Source organism: Mytilus californianus, unplaced genomic scaffold (assembly GCF_021869535.1).
Source record: "Mytilus californianus isolate M0D057914Y unplaced genomic scaffold, xbMytCali1.0.p SCAF_3, whole genome shotgun sequence".
NCBI lineage: Eukaryota > Metazoa > Mollusca > Bivalvia > Mytilida > Mytilidae > Mytilus > Mytilus californianus.
Genome location: NW_026262679.1, coordinates 101,542,037 through 101,559,800, shown reverse-complemented (window position 1 = coordinate 101,559,800; position 17,764 = coordinate 101,542,037). Strand labels below are relative to the sequence as shown.

The 17,764-nt window shown below is 32.1% G+C and overlaps 2 protein-coding genes across 5 annotated transcripts in view; one reads left to right on the top strand and one right to left on the bottom strand.

Annotated features, from left to right (window-relative positions):
* The window catches only part of LOC127735565 (uncharacterized), a 38,323-nt gene extending 36,579 nt beyond the window's left edge, over positions 1-1,744 (bottom strand). The window contains exon 1 of one of the 3 annotated variants that reach the window (XR_007998452.1): positions 1,450-1,663. The gene's annotated coding sequence lies outside the window, so the exon portion shown is untranslated. Of the gene's footprint in view, positions 1-1,449; positions 1,664-1,684 lie in introns of those variants that run through there. The other 2 variants (XM_052245802.1, XM_052245801.1) reach the window with 2 other exon arrangements.
* Positions 1,745-3,997: 2,253 nt separating this feature from the next.
* Positions 3,998-17,764, top strand: part of LOC127735581 (PRELI domain-containing protein 1, mitochondrial-like) — a 35,711-nt gene continuing 21,944 nt past the window's right edge. Inside the window, exons 1-3 of one of the 2 annotated variants that reach the window (XM_052245826.1) lie at positions 3,998-4,114; positions 15,414-15,556; positions 17,021-17,234. In XM_052245826.1, coding sequence (XP_052101786.1) covers positions 15,468-15,556; positions 17,021-17,234 — 303 coding nt within the window. In that variant the 5' untranslated portion in view covers positions 3,998-4,114; positions 15,414-15,467. Of the gene's footprint in view, positions 4,115-8,199; positions 8,333-15,413; positions 15,557-17,020; positions 17,235-17,764 lie in introns of those variants that run through there. The other variant, XM_052245825.1, reaches the window with a different exon arrangement.

Below are 17,764 nucleotides of genomic sequence, written 5' to 3'. Positions count from 1 at the left end.
ACATGGACTATGATACTTACACCAAAATATATGACAGTACAGTGTAGCCGATACTTGAATACGCATCTGCTGTATGGGGATTTAAGAAGTACAATCCGCTAGAAAGATTACAGTACAGAGCCATTCGATTTTTAGGAGTTGGCAAGCTCCTATCCCGGCTATCACAGGAGATACAGGCTGGACTCCTATACACATGACAACTCAATGTAACATGATAAAACTATGGTGTCAATTGTGTGAAATGCCTGACTATAGGCTGTGTCGCAAAGCTTTTATGTGGGATTTGAACATTTCCAACAGATATATAAGAACATGGAGTAATGATGTAAAAACAATAATGACTAAACAGTGGAGGATCCAGAAATTTTCATAAGAGGGGGCCCACTGACTGCCTAAGAGGGGGCCCCGCTCCAGTCATGCTTCAGTGATTCCCTATATAATCAAACAAATTTTTCCCACAAAAGGGGGGCGGGCACCCTGCACCCCCCTCTAAATCCACCTCTGCTAAATGTAATCTACTAGATGTGTATACCAACCTTAACTCATAATGACGATCAACGACGCATATCATATCGATCTTGTGTTAAGGACAAATTTACTCGTTGAACTGCATCAACAGCAGTGGTTAAATGCGTTAGAAGATATGCCTAAATTACGCACTTACAAAAACATTAAAACTGACTACAAGGTAGAGCCATACTTGAAAAATGTTTATCAAGACAATTAACAAAGATCTGTGATAGCCCGGATGAGAAGCGGAACTTTACCTTTAGGGGTTGAAAAGTGTAGATTTCGAAATGTGCCACTTGACCAACGCCTATGTAAAATGTGCAAGTCTCAATATTTTGTTGTATTGTAAACACTACGAACAATTGAGAACAACACTATTCAATTACATCCAAGACAATTATAATAGATTTAAATACGCTACCATCGCACATCAAATTAAAACATTTATTTTGTAATTACAGCAAGCTTGTTTCTAACTATATTTTGAACTGTTTTACTATCAGACAATCTGTGGTCAATTGATATCGTGCCTTTCTATATTTTCGTCTAAATTTGAACTATATCTATTTATTTATTTATTTATTTTTATTTTCAATAATGTGTATCATAGATCATGACAATGCATCATAGGCCTATTTGGCTGGCTGAAAATCACTTGTATATTTGAATATAATTGTTTGTTATAATTCAGGTTGCACTTTAATATTAAAATAGTCATTCATTCATATTAGGCATGAAAATGGATTGATATATATATATATATATATATATGGATTTAAATACACATACATAATTACCTACTTGTCATGTACACTTGTAAATACACGTTACATGTATGTAAACATGATATACTACATGTACTTCTACAGTTACGTGCATGTAAATATAACACTGAAGAAAAAAAAACAGATAACTAGCATCAATACCGTGAATACCTACCTACATATGACCTTTAAGCGTTTTGATACGTTTGATTGGTGAAAATGTATTTGTCTCTGTTCGCGTTCACTCCCAGACAAGTATGTCTTGTGTCAACTGTCCTCATTTACCTCAGAAGACTCTAGTCCTTAACCAATTCATATTCCCAGTGTTACATTTTTTATTTTATCTTTAGACTTCTTTTGTTGACCCCCAGCTTACTTTATTTTAGAAAACAGTGAAATTAAGTGCTTACCTCATCATATATATGATATACCGGAATCTGTTAAGCGAAAGTGAAAGTAGAATTTTGAAACCGACTTCCGAGCATATGGTCAGTTGATTTCAATAAATGAAATAATATAATAGAAGTCTCACTATGTAGATGTAAATACATCCATCTTCAGTTCCAAGCGGTTTGACACATTTTCTTAGATTTCGTTTTATGTATATCTTGATATATAAAAAAGAAAGAAAAGAAATATTAGTTAGCGTGAGTTTTGGAAATCCTAGTTTTCAGGGACATTAGCTACGATTTAGACAAAAAAATCTAAATATGAAAATGCCAAATTGCGAAAGCGAAAGCCATAAATCGCAAAATGAATTTGATTTGGCGTTTTTCTTTTGCGTTTTCGTGTTTTGTCTTTCAAGTTTTAGTGCTTTGTCTTTCGCGTTTTAGTGTTTTGTCTTTCGCGTTTTCGCATATGAAAAGACAAAGGCGAAAACACAAAAACACGAATTTGGACGCATTCGGCCTCCATAGTTTTATTGACATCACACGTTTTCAAGCTTTTGGTACGTTTAGTACGGAATCAAAGACAAAAAAGAATATTTTCAGATAAAACATGTGAGTGTTGTATATATGTTTCTGAATATGGAACTAAGTTATAAATGCCCAAAAATGACTCAAAAATGTTATTTCCAAGATTTTTACGACTTTTGGGTAATTGTTCAAAGCTAAATAAAAGTGTCAATCTTAACCAAAATTAAATAAGAAGTAAACCTATATCAAAATTATTATGTCATGATTCTGTACGCGTTGTTTGCTGATTTCAGATAAATACTTCCTATAATTGCAAAGCGAATCCTTGAATTTTTTTTCAACGTCGATTTGACCCCAACTCCCCATATATTCATAGCAAAAAATAAATTTTGTTTTACATCATAAAATTCAGAATGGAAATGGGGAATGTGTCAAAGAGACAACAACCCGACCATAGAGCAGACAACAGCCGAATGCCACCAATGGGTCTTCAATGCAGCGAGAAACTCCCGCAGCCGGAGTTTATATATATATAATTATGTAGTTGTTTTCTGTTGCTTATTAACGATATATGTGTCCTATCACATATACGTGCTTATGCGACATTTGGAATATGTTTCAAAGACATGATATTATCAAAGCCATAACAGCGTGGACATGACCATTCATTGGCTGGATCAGGGGTCGCCAAAGGTTTCTCAATGCCTAAAAACAAATAACTCGAGAAAAAAAAAATAAAGGAGAAAAACTTGTGTTTTGATTCTTTATTGGCGTGTTAGTTAAGTTTTGACTATTCAAATATGTATAGTATGTGTATATGCGTACAGTTAAAGGTGAATGGTTCGGTATTATCAATACAGGTTACTTATTTCGAAGCTGTTACGATTTCACTATATTTTCTTATTTACTGCGAGTCTTATATTTCCAATCGGCTGTTGGTAGACGAAATAATAACGGTTCACATACTTGGGGAGGCCTGCTACGAATGATTCCGACAACAAAGGTAGGCGTGTTATACACCATTGTGTAGATAAATCAATTTAGATTTACGGCATAACAAGTTTTAGTGGGGTTGACAACAAAGAAATCTAAATATAACGGAATTTCGCGACCGGGTGACATTTTTCAAAAATGCGAGTTAAGTACCTTGTGTTATATAAAGGTATATAGGAGAAAAATGTTCAGAGACAAGTGCCTGTGATAAAATATGCTAGATGATTTCTTCTTGACAACATAAATGATCGTTACCTACGTAGAATAATGATAGCGTCGCCGACTTCGATTTTGCCGTATACAACACAAGTTGTGGTGTTCTATGTGAAAAATACCACGAAACGTCGAAATAAGCGAAACGCCATATCGTTGTCTGCCGTAAAACGTTGAATTTTGACTTTTGCAACTACCTTTAATGTAACAGGTTGGTTAATACACCGAAAACTAAGTCCATATGATTATTTATAAATCATTAAAATGGAAATTAATGTATCAACAACATATAATTTTTAAAGAATGGATTTGAAATTGGAGATTTGATGATTTTAAGAACATTTGCTGTTTTTAAGACAAATTTAAGAACGTTTTTCGTCGATTTTATGTGCTTTCTATACAAATGTTCAACTTCTTTTATTATCAAAATCTGTGGCATAGCCCATTTATTGTACCTTGACCTTAAGCCATACTTATATTAACTATAAAGTTACATAGCGTATTATGATGCAACTGAACTGTGCATGAATAAAAGAAGACCTTGACAACGCTTTGTGTCGTTACAACGTCACCGCTTAACAATCAAGTAGAAGATTTTCGCATTTAACAGCATCCAGCTGTAAATGCGAGAAATGAAATGGTTCAGTTACAAAGAAGATCACTTTTGTTCTATTAGAAATTGTAATTGAGAATGTAAGAAATGCAGTGTTAATCAAGGTATGGTTGAAATAGATTCTGAGGAATTTCTATTTTTCATTGATGATTAAAATGATTAAGTTTCATAATGCTGCAGATAACTTTGTTTTTCATTAGAAAATGATTGTAGAAAAACGCAGTATTACAAAGTTGTTTTAACTGAGTTTTTATATTGTATTTTTTTGTTTTGTTTGGCTTATCTTATTTTGTCCAAGTTTCCAACAGAGGATGGACAAAGCCTTCATTGAAGTATATGTTGATTAACATAATTCTGATTTCCTATCATTCTATAAAAAAATAAGGTTATAATATCAGATATTGCTGAAGTAACAGTTTGACCTTACATCAGTGACATAGCTTGACCCCTATTTCTTGTAAAGCAAATGATTTGCAGCTATATATTGACCCACGGCCTCATCATGGATCAAGGACCGTAATACTACTTTTCATAGTAGCAGGTTTAATGGCGAAAACTTCGTCACTAAAGAAAGTTCTGCAATAATTGTATATTATGTCGAAAAAACTATACGCTGCAAACATAAAAAAATTGCAGGGTGTATTTTTTAGTGATGAGGCCTTGGGTCCCAAGCTTTACAAGAAATGCGGGTCAAGCTTCATCACTGATGTCATGTCAAACTGTACTTCAGCAATATTTCTTGTCTTGAAAAATAGAAAATCTCCATAATTTTAGGATAACAAAACTTTTTTTTTTGAATAGGAGTAGTTTTTTATACATATTGTATCAACGTTGGTCTTTTCCGTGAAACAAAATTTGACTTATTCTTTCAGTCTGTCGATAAATTTTGAATAAGGAGGAAAAATAAATTTAAAAGCTAAAACATCGTCACTTCACTACAGAATGACAATTAAGTTGCGCATTTTATCTTACTTTCCATTTGTCGATCTTCTTTTTTTTTATTTTTCCAAAAATATTATCAAGAGAGTTGCCGTACTGTCTGAATGGAGGCTATGCCTCAGCCTGAAATAATCTTAATATACAATTTTAGATTCTTTTTAAAATACACAATTTGAAAATCAAAGGCATTATTGATAAAAACACGTCTGAAAATTAATCCGTAATAAGTCATTGAGGACGATCTCTGTGTCTCTTGATCCCCAAAATTATTTGAACTTTTTTATTCTTGGGTTTATGTTGTTTTTGTTTATCATTATGGCCTTCGTTTTAGGACTCTATACTTGTGGGTAAGGGTTTCATTTAGGAGAAGAGTTATGGTAGGAATTCGGTTAGGTTAAGGGGTATGCTAGCGTAAGAGCTGGGTATTACATTCGCAATATGTTCAGTTATTGAAAAGAAAAGAATGTCAACATTGAAGAAGGAAACAATATGAACCACCAGCAAAATCTATTTTCTTGTTATTGATTCGGCCCACAAAAAAATCATTTTAAGCATGTAAAACGATGCAATACTCAGTTTTTTAATCTATGACATGAAATAAACAGTGAGACCAGAAAAGTCGTCATTATATATACAAGATTGCACGTCATTTTCTAACTATTTATATTTATGTTTTTATCAGGTCATAAGGCATTTTTCGGGGGTCATCTCAATGGTTAATTACATGGCTTCTAGTCTAAAATACCATACACATGAAATGCTGATATATCATAACGAGTCCGTGTATTGTTAACTGTTTCTTTTTGACTTTTTGTAATTTGGCGGGTACACTGTAAAAATCGTGATTAGAATATAAACACTTGTATTACATGTTTAGTTCTTCACGTGTTTGGGATTGTGTTTAATATCTAAACAAATGACTCATTTCTAGAGTAAGCACATTAATATCTTGAATATGTAAACACTTTGAAATGTGTATTAGAACTAAAGATTTTAAGAATAAAACACTAAATTCTGAGTTAAACACGATCCTAAACACAATCCTTAACACATTGCCAACCTAAATATGTTTAGAACAGAGACATGGTTAGACCTAAGGGACTGGTGATTTTCTTCCATTTAGGTGGTAAGAAACATCTATATTTCTCTTATTTTTTTCAAGTCCCTACCTTGAAGAAGGAAAATAAATTCAAGACCCCCCTTCCAAAGACATGAAATTTCAACCCCCTCCCCTAACAGGTTTCAATACTTTTATTCTTTTCAACAATAAATATATGCATACAATTTATATTTATATTATTATTATTTAATGAAATAGTGCATCAGCAGCGAAAATAAAGCTTCAAGTGGGGAAGAGGTTTGTGACTACAGGGAACTTTATTTAAATATGCATGTTATTGTCTCATTGACATTTACCACACTTTCATTCAATTTCAACACAATGTTACTATACTGTATTAAAGAAGTTAGTTGATTGACTTCTGTATCAGATAAATACTTACTGGAAGAACATGTTTTAACTTAAGATTTTTATCTAAATAACTGAGCGAGGCGAAAAAAAAATGATGTCGTTCCTAACAAACAATCATATTTTTGTTATTGTAAGCGGAAGCGTTGGGTATGGGTTGCCTGACTCCATAACTCCATGTCATACAGGAAAATTATTCACGTTAAGACATATTAAAAATGCCACACTTGACTCCTAAATATCATCTTTTACCATTAAAATATATGCTCAATCATGAGATTTAAGATTAATCATGTCAGGAAACAGCTATTAGTTAAATTAGTTTACACGAAAAAGAATATAATCAGAAAAGCTTCATGAAAGCCTGCAAAAACTAAGATATCCAACCATCAACAACCCCTTCATGTCCAAAAAAACAAAAAGTGGAATGCATTGACTTACATGAAACAAACATTGAAATGAATTTTGACTAAGCCAAAAATGACGAAACAAGAGATATAGAAATGATATATCTGAATCAAGTGTTAGACGCTCCTGATGAATAAAAGAGAGGCGAAAGATACCAAAAATAAAATGACAAAGCCACGGCTAAAAAAGAAAAAGACCAACAGACAAACATGCAAACAAACAAACAACAGTACACAAACCACAACATAGAAAACTGAAGACTCAGCAACACGAACCCCACCAAAAACTGGGGGTGATCTCAGGTGCTCCGGAAGGCTAAGCAGATCCTGCTCCACATGTGGCACCCGTACGTGTTGCTCATGTCAGTACAAACCCGGTAATAAGTCTAATTCGGTAGGTCACATTAAGGGAAAAGGGGACGTCTGATTGTAGTTTAACGAAAATTGGAACATATGTCCGCTATCATCTGTGAAACGGATATTCCATAACGGTCAACCAACTCGTGATGGCGTCAGTGAAATTTACGAAGGAATGATTTTAACTGCACCACTTGGAATTCTTGGTTTAAAAGCTTCCTTGTGAGCAGCAACCCTATATCAAGGAAATGATGATAGGAAATACAAGCTCTGGAATATCGTATCAACTTGGAGATATGGAGATATAATTATACTCCGTATAAATAATAAGTCAGTCAGATACTGATTTAAATAAATTGGCTATAATTTTTGCATGACTGTTTGAAATACAGGATAGCTCAAATCTATATTGTAATAAAAAAAAATAGATACCACCCCGCCCCCATTTAAAATTTGGATATCCCCTTTCTATATATTCCTAAAATTTTTCAAGGCCCCCTTATCCCCCTTATACTTAGTCATGTTAGTATTAATAGAGGATTTGAACTATATAAATTATTATAAATTATTAAATATAAACATCATTTGGATGTTGCTGAATTTGCAAAACATGATAAAAAAATATCGTATAATGTGAATTCAAATTTTTACTTATCTTTATCAATTTATTATAACACTCAGTTAATTGAAGCAAAAAAGTCTAGATTTAATTTGATTTATTTATTTTTTGAATTCCTTATTTATTATTTTAAAGTCTACTCGGATCGTCTATAATGCCAACTATAACAAAATATGAACATATAGTACTTTGTCCAAGTTGTCTTTATAGACGATCCGAGTTTACTTTATAGACGGTCCGAGTTGACTTATTGAAGGTCCGTGTTGTCTTCATTTATAGACGGTCTGAGTTGTCTTAGTCGGTCCGATTTGAATCGGTCCGAGTTTTCTCCGGGCCGAGTTGATCCACATTCAATAAAATCGTCATCTTCTAAGCGTTTCATAAAGGGGTATTCTTCTACCTGTACAAGCCTTTTGGTGATTGACAAAAACGTGATCCCAAGAAATATTTTGGAAGAAATGATTATTGAATTTGACACATAACCAGGAATAAAGTAGTGCATGTTATCCTTGTATCATCTTAAAAACTCATTGTACGTATTGTGAACAGTTTGTTTAAGAATGTTAAATTCCCTTGTCTGGTCAACGATGTTTACACGAGACATGCTTTAACCTGTGTTTTTTTTTTATCAAATAATTTATAATATTGATAAAAAAAAACACAGGGCACTCTACATGGTTTACCATTTAATTTGTTGTTCTACCGTGCACGTATTTACACTTGCAGGGTTTAAGCTACGGTTCTGAAAGCTGTGGAACCGTAGCTCTTATGGTCCTCATGATATTTTTTGACAATTGTGCCTGTCAAATTGAGGACCATAGAACTTTGGATAATTTATTTCTATGTTAAAACATTTGGAATTGTGACTCAGGTTCAGGTCACAATTATTTTCCAAAAAATCATTGTTTATAGACCGTGCGTAGTTTGTCAATGTACAATGAATATAGTTTGTTTTGTTAGATATTTTTGTATGATATAACGTACAAAAAATGTACCTAATGTTTGAATATTCTTTTCCTTGACACTGTTGTCTAATTATTCCTTTTGTTATATGTCTCCACCTATTTCGTTCACCCATTTTGAATCTGGCGAGATCCAGGGTTGTAGAAATTACTAAAAAATTGCAGTGTTTTGAACCAGATTTTATCTTAAAACTTCCCGCCAGGCAATTTTGCAAATTGTGGTTCATGTACATGTATATGAATTTTTTACAGAAAAGGGCAAGGCGTGAAGAAAATGTGCAGGGTGCCACACCCTCCCAAAACATCCTTTAGGAAATACTAATGATGTTTTGAAACAAATACATGGTATGCCAACCACTCGAAGAACCTGGTCATTTTGCATCTAACAATCCCAGGAAAAAGATCGTTTGTGATAAATACATTTTGTACATGTACATTGTACATTGGTTTCATTTTTTACACAAAACAGGTGTAAAATATCAAATGTTTGCTTACTTATCATGCTAATTGATGGAACTACTTTGTGACAGGTTAAAGATTGATATGAATGAATGTTAAATCATGGTTATGAACATGTTTAACCCCGCCACATTCTATTTGATTCTGTCCCAAGTCAGGAGCATGTACCGTATAAACTCGCCTAATAGTCGATCCTACTATAAGTCGGGGGCCCTTTTCAGCTCCAAATTCTAAGGATTTAGTCTTGACCCTCGTATAAGTCGGACAAAATTTGGGCATTTTTTTTTCAGCTGACAGTAACTGAACGCCGGTAGAACCAATGCAAATCCAGGAATAATATTCATTTCTGCATTAATGTTTGGTTTGAATTTAGTTGATGCTCATCATGATAATTTATATTGCTGTTAATAATAAAGATGTATTCATTTCTCTTGTTTTGTTCACTGTTCAAATGTTAGTTGTTTACGTAATGCATCAATGATTTTGTAGGGTATGACTAACAACCTATTGTTTGAGAAAGGCGAATATAAACCAATATGAACATGAAAAATTTAAAGTCAATCAACACTTGATGAAAATATTTTTCACAGCATACATAACTCGGTGTTAAATGAGCATGTACACTTCATAATTCTTATTATATTGTGATGATTAAAGGATTAAAAAAATTAAGTGAAGCTTATCAATATATTAAAATAACTAACTCCAACTCATTAGTGTCATCTGTTTACCTATCACTGATAGTTTTCACACCTTTAGTAAATACAACTCTTTGTCTCTTAATTGGGGTTATCAATGGATTATATTGGCTTGTCAATCAATTTTGTAATTTTTGTTTACCTGAGACACTTTAATAAATAATATTTTGATTTTGGGAATGAATCTTAAAATTATTTTTTGATTATTATATGATTTATAAGCATTGAATTGATATCATGATATCACAATAATGACACAATAACACCGCTGAAAACATCCTTTCACATATTTGGTACATTGTTATCTCCTTTTCATTTTTGGTTCTTGGCTCTTCTTTTGGGTTTATAGGAAAACCATGTGACCATGAAAATCAATACACAAACCGGAAACAGTAGAATTTCAACACGAATTTGCAGAAAATGTTTACCAAAGAACAAATAAAACACAAAGACAGTATTGTAGTCATTTATTTTCAACAAAAACTTTTTATTTATTGATTTATGTAGGTTTGGCAATCAAAAACGTAGTTTTGACCAGGAAATTCACTCCTGACCACTTTTCTCAAGCTTGGATTTTTCCTCTGGTAGCTAGATCTCGTTTATTAGTCGGTCCCCCTCTCTGGATTATGAATTTTACTCCCAATTTTCCGACTAATAAGCGAGTAGGTACGGTAATTCAGTGGTTGTCGTATGAGGCTGTATATATCATATTTGTTTTTTCTTCATTGTTTTGTTCATAAATCAGGGCATTAGTTTTCTTGTTTGAATTGTTTTACATTTATCATTTCAGGTCCTTTTATAGATTACTATATATGCAGTATGTGTTTTGCTCATTGTTGAAGGCCATGCATGCGCAGTGACCTATAGTTGTTAACTTCTACGTCATTTGGTCTCTGGTGGAGAGTTGTCTAATTGGCAATCATACCATATCTCATTTCTACATGTATATAAAAAAATGTTTCATTTGGGAATTAGGCTGTTCCACTTTAAAGTGAGATCAAGTTGCTTATAAATGTTTTTTGAAAAATTTAATATTTTGAAGTGAACATGGCGAAATAAACAAGAGAAAAAAACACCAATAAACAATGATGACAAATATTGAGGGTCATAGAGTTGGATCTTAAAAAAATATGATATTCGTACGTAAACATAATCAATCAGATGTATGAGACAACAACCCAACAATTCCAATGACATGTGGAGATCATTTGTATGTTTTAAGACACAGCTAATTACTCTGTCTATCACATATTTTTATTTTAAAACCATGCATGAGAAACATATTTTCAAGGTCTTTTGGAAAATTCAATCCAGGAAATACAAAAAATCACTTACATCATGTATGTGCTGTATTTCTTTTCTGTTTGAAGTGTTTCACATTTTGTTGTCCTCGGTCCTATTATAGCTTAAAATTGAGAATGGAAATGGGGAATGTGTCAAAGAGACAACAACCCAACCAAAGAGCAGAAAACAGCCAATGGCCACCAATAGGTCTTCAACACAGCTAGAAAATCCCGCAGCTGGCCCCGAGACAAAAATGTGTACTAGTTCAGTGAAAATGGACGTCTCACTAAGGCCATAAAAAAGAATAGGTTGGTTTGCCCTAAACCGACAAACCCATAAAAAAGCACCATAGTCAAAATCTTTTTTTATTCAAAATTCACGATGTTTTTTTTTTTTGCGGAGTTTTGTCGTATCCGTCATGTCCATATCCGTCTTGAATTTGTTGCATAGAATAACCTGATCCGATCTAACAGCGCTTTATCGCAGGACAATTTGTGTTATGTATTTAAGCCTCCAATCGACACGGATGAAAACAACATGTCACCGTCTAGGGTGCAATCAACAGTTTTTTTCTATGACGTCATATTTTAAGGGACCATACCTAAGTGACCCTTAGTGGTGGAATGGTTAATAAAGATACTTGTATAAAACTAGATATCACTGGAATCAGAATTTTCTCTAGTTTATATTGAAGTAAAAATATATAGTGTACTTTTAATATAGTAAAAAAGTTCTATCCAGAGAAAATGGGGAAAAAGTTACCTAATCTGAACATAAAAAACCTGAAATCAGGTCATGTGCATACCCATGTAAACATGATACAGGCACATTTCCCATAATCAAAACTGTATGAAATTCATAGGTTTTTACCTGGCCTTTAATAAAAATCTTGTTTCAGGGTACGGTTTCCTGCTTCGAAAAGAGCTACAGTGGCTGCAAATAAGTTTTCAATTTTCACTGCCAAAAAAACAGGATGTTTATAGTGTTGTCTCCCCTCAAAACATGTATATTTAATCTAATTTTTAAAATTCATTCAACCTGTTTAAATTGAAAGCTAATAAACTAATTTTTACAATCAAATACAAAAAACATGATACCTTTTCACCAATTATATGAATAAAAAGGGATTTCCCTCAATGGTTATTTTTAGTCGGGGGAATAACCCCTAGTTTTTTAAACGAAACTGTTTATAGCACCCTTAAGCAAAACTTTGTATGCGATATATAAAAAATTCTCTACTTTTCTGAATCTGTACATCATATCGATTAAAATGATGTCTTACTTTAAGGATTGCGACCATCGATAATGAAACTACAGCTCATTTTTTATGTCGCATAGTATTGGCATATTGGCCAGTGGCAAAAAGTTAAACTGGCATATTCCAAACATTTCCTGTATCACATTTTCACCAGTTATACAAAGAAAAAAAATCATAAAATTGGGTTTCTTTTGAATAAATAGAATAAAAACTATGAAATAAACATAAATAAAGTTACTTTAAACATATTTTGTCCCTAGTATTATATGAACTAAGGTGTAGCTGAGTTGAGAAAAATATTGAAATAGTGTATTTCTTAGGAACGGCACTTGTAGCTATTTGACTATAAAAAGTACCAAATATATAATATAATAAATAAAAATGTATGTTACACTGATCAGTAGTAAAGGTCAAAGTAGATAAAATCTACACTTTTCATGTGCAACTTTTGGTTCCAAATATATGAGAGAATGAATGAAAATATTATGACGTCGCAAAAAGATGAAAAAACTTCAAAATTTGCACACAGTCTGGTTTTCTTATATCTGGTTGCTATGTACAAATCTGTAATATTTGCATTAAATATACCAAACTGATGCTTTTGAATTAATGTATGCATGCCATATGATATTTTTCAGAATTGTTTTACTCCATTCACTAACACATTTCTATGCTAAAACCTCACTATATTATATGTTTGACCCTTTAAGGGTGCAATCAACAGTTATTTTCTATGACGTCATATTTTAAGGGACCATGCCTAAGTGACCCTTAGTGGTGGAATGGTTAATAAAGATACTTGTATAAAACTAGATATCACTGGAATCAGAATTTTCTCTAGTTTATATTGAAATAAAAATATAGTGTACTTTTAATATAGTAAAAAAGTTCTATCCAGAGAAAATGGGGAAAAAGTTACCTAATCTGAACATAAAAAACCTGAAATCAGGTCATGTGCATACCCATGTAAACATGATACAGGCACATTTCCCATAATCAAAACTGTATGAAATTCATAGGTTTTTACCTGGCCTTTAATAAAAATCTTGTTTCAGGGTACGGTTTCCTGCTTCGAAAAGAGCTACAGTGGCTGCAAATAAGTTTTCAATTTTTACTGCCAAAAAAACAGGATGTTTACAGTGTTGTCTCCCCTCAAAACATGTATATTTAATCTAATTTTTAAAATTATTTTAATCATTCAACCTGTTTAAATTGAAAGCTAATTAACTAATTTTTACAATCAAATACAAAAAACATGATACTTTTTCACCAATTATATGAATAAAAAGGGATTTCCCTCCATGGTTATTTTTAGTCGGGGAATAACCCCTAGTTTTTTATACGAAACTGTTTGTAGCACCCCTAGTACAAATAAAGGTTGGATTAAAATCAAAACCCGTAGTTTCCAACAAATTCTATCGTTTTGAAAACGCAAACACATGGAAAGAGGTGTTTGATAAAATGTGTGATGACGATTTCATGCTACGGAAAACTGATGAAATTTGTGTGACTGTCTCTGACCGATCGAGACACTCATTTGAGCCAGATTTTTAGGAACCAATCCAAGTTGTTCAGGAATTTGATTCGGCATTAAAATGATATTATTCTGACAGAAGTTCTGTCAACAGTGTTTTGTTCAAGTGTTTCCTATTTGAATTTTGTATTTTGATTTCAAATAAACTTCTTCTTAGTATGAGCCTCCTTTAATTAGGAGAACCTCCAAATATATATGGAGTTTTTCCTTAACTTTGAAATTTTAAAGAATAAAACAAAAACGTTTTTTCCAACATATGTACAGCACATATAAATATAAAACAATAAAAGTATCATGCATGGCATATTTACAGGGACCTTTTGAATAATTATTTAATTTCATTTTCATAGCTTAAAATATTTGTCGAGAGCTTCTTTACATTTCTTACAATTGTTATATGACAGACTCTGTGTCGGTATATACATGTATATGTCACTTATGATAATCACTATTTTCATTTGTTTGTCATTTCCTTCATTTTGAGATATATGTATATATATACGTATATGCAATATATGTCTTGCTATTTGTTGTCCATAATTTTCAATCTTTCTATATGCATTTGGAATAACATATTTCTGGTTTTGTTTTCAATATTTTCCTGGAATTTTTACAGTTATCAAACAGCTCCTTAAATTTTGAACAGTCTATAACAATTGCACTATCACGGTTTTGTGCGTGAAGGTGCAGTTCCATTTTGTTGGAGTGATTTTATCAGTGATCTCTTTTCTTATTTCAGGGAAATATTTTTCTCTCATAGTACTGAGTATAAACTCATTTAAAATGTTTGTCTGTATTTACATTGAGGTGGAATGCTGAAAAAAAACTGTTGATAGAAAAGATCTTTATAGCACATATACATGTAGATCCTGGTATATATGTGTCTGACAATTTATACAAAACTCTGTAATAGTCTTTCATTTTAAAAGTTGTTTACCTTAATAATAATAATTTTTTCCCCTATTTTTCTCTAAAAGTATAAAAAAAAAAAAAAAGAATTTCCCTACCTACCTACCCACACCTGAGACTGGTGGGTAGGGTTTGGGCAAACAGAAATATTTTTAAGTCTGGCCTAAACTCCGAAACATATAAATGTACTAAAATTAAAAAAAACATACAAGACTAATAAAGGCAAGAGGTTCCTGACTTGGGAAAGGCTACTTTTGTATACAGATTGAGTTTAGCTCATTGTTGAAGGCCATACAGTGATCTATACTTGCTTACATCCACATCCCTTCCTCTCTGGTTGATAGATAGTTGTCTCATTGTCTCATACATGTACCACATCTAAGTTACATTTATCATGTTTATATACTGTTTACATGTTCTTCAATTGTTGACATATGACTTGGGTATTTTACAATGTAGATTCGTTAATTGTTTTTATTTTACAAAGATCCTTTATTCCTTCTTTTTAGGATGCATTCCATTAAAGACTGATGTACATGTAGATACTTTACTGTTTGGCAGCTATGAAGTTCTTCAATACTTTACTTCCATATAACTTCAACTGGGACCAAATTGCAGTTGGCCTTTGGCAAAGATATCCTAACCCTAAAAGGTATGTTGATTTGTGTGTATACTTTGTAGCATGATTAGTTTGAATGATTGTAAGGATATATTCTACTCTAAATACTGTAAATTCAGAAATAAATTATGTGTGCATTTATTTTTGCAAATAGCTGATAACTGGTAAATATGTGAGATCTATTTAATGCCATTACACAAAAAAATGGGAAGGAAATTACTACTGAAATTATAAATTCAACTTTATTAGTATTTTATTATTTTCCGCATAAATTTATAAAAACTTTGCAATAATTTCTGAATTTACAGTAAATAGTTTTAATGAGTAATAACTGAAATTAAAATATTGCATATAGGCTTTTTTGAAGGTGATTGTGTTTGCATCAACACCATAATTAATTTTGTTTTAATTGTTTTAAAGAAGGTAATCAGCACAAAAAAGTCCTTAAACCAATTATTGATGGATCTGCTATTTAAATGTATAATGACAACCATACTGACATAGACATTTTATTTTCCTTGAAATTCAATAAAAAAAAAATGTGTCATATGTCAACAAAAAACATCTTTTGACATTAGTAAGGTTAGACTTGAATATTTAGTTCGTTGAACCTTGCACTCAATGTTTCTTAGGCCTAAATGTAAAAGAAGAGCTTGATCAAAATATATCTATAACGCTTTCTTACATGTCTATTGATCTAAATTTTTTTTATCAATAAATATAAATGGACTTTATATTCTTGGTCTTACCGAACTTGCTCCTTTGTTTACATGCATTAAATATTATTGAATATTAGTACATGTACATGTAGAAACAAAATGTGATTCAATCAAAAAATGTTGTTGGTGCTGATTTGTGACAGCTAATGCTGGTGATTGTTTGTTGGTGATTCAATCTGAAATACTTGTGTTTATACCAAAGACAAGACCAAAGAAATATGTATCGGTTTCCTTTCTTCTTAAGGACCCTATGATCATGATGATTGATCGTCAACTCTCAAACATTTTATGCCCTTGCAAAAAATTTATAACGCAAAATTTGATTGTGTCTTGAGAATAGACATGATAGACTATAAATTCTATTTTAGCGATTTTTCCGTCAACATGGTTAAATTTGAAACAAAATAGCCAAAATTGAGTGAAAAAAAGATAAGAAATTAGAAATTGCTATCTTTTCATTGTGCCTGCTCAAACTATCAGAGACGAGAGAAAGCAAGTTCTTTTGTTTATAACAAGTATTTATTTTTTCGCTCAACAGCATTATTTTATTATAACTGCAGGCAATAAACAGAAATATTATTTTTAGTCTAATATCTTACAGGGTCTAAAATTACAGTGGTATCACTAGTAATCACCCTATTTCAGTGAATCACTTGATACCAACAAGAGGAATACGTGTAGTTAAATGAATCACCATGTGTGGACTTACATGTGTATCATGTATATATATTACTCTTTCTGTCAGACTGAGCATATCAAATTAAACTTTCCATTGCAGTAAGCATGTTTTAACTGAAGATGTTGTGTCTAGAGTCTTAGTTGGAAAGAAATTATTTACAAAAAGGCTATTGACCAAGAAGTACAATGTTCCAAAATGGGGTAGAGATGGACCAAAGTGGTATGTGACTGCCATAATTGAAGAATCTGTTGTGGATCCTGTCAAAAAGACCATGACAACATACACCAGAAACATAGATCTTAAATGGTTTATTGTAAGTATATTTTTTCATCATGTTCATGCTTTACCTTATTTATTTTAGTCCAAAAAATCACCATTTTGGCTATTCCAAATAAATGAAAAAAATAGTATTCTGGAGATCGAAGGCACTTTAAGACATTGAGAACAGTTTACTCAAAATATGTACACTTTGATTTCTTTTTTAGGATAGTCTTTAAAAATATGCCTCCTCAACACCCCATTTATTGTCCCTGCACAACGTGTTACGGGGGACATAGAAATACCATCAATCCATCTGTCCCTCCACCCTGTCTTGTTAGCGCTCTCACATGTACAATTTTTGCCAGATTTTTATGAAACTTATATCAGCAATGTCTTGGACGAGTTCAAAAATCAGTGCCGATCAATTATTTTTAAAAGAGTTATTCCTCTTGGAAACATTATTAATTATATGGAAATTGCATTGTTAGTGCTGTCATTTGTACAATTCTTGCCAGATTTTTATGAAACTTATATCATAGGTCTATATCAGAAATATCTCGAACAAGTTAGAAAATCAGTGCA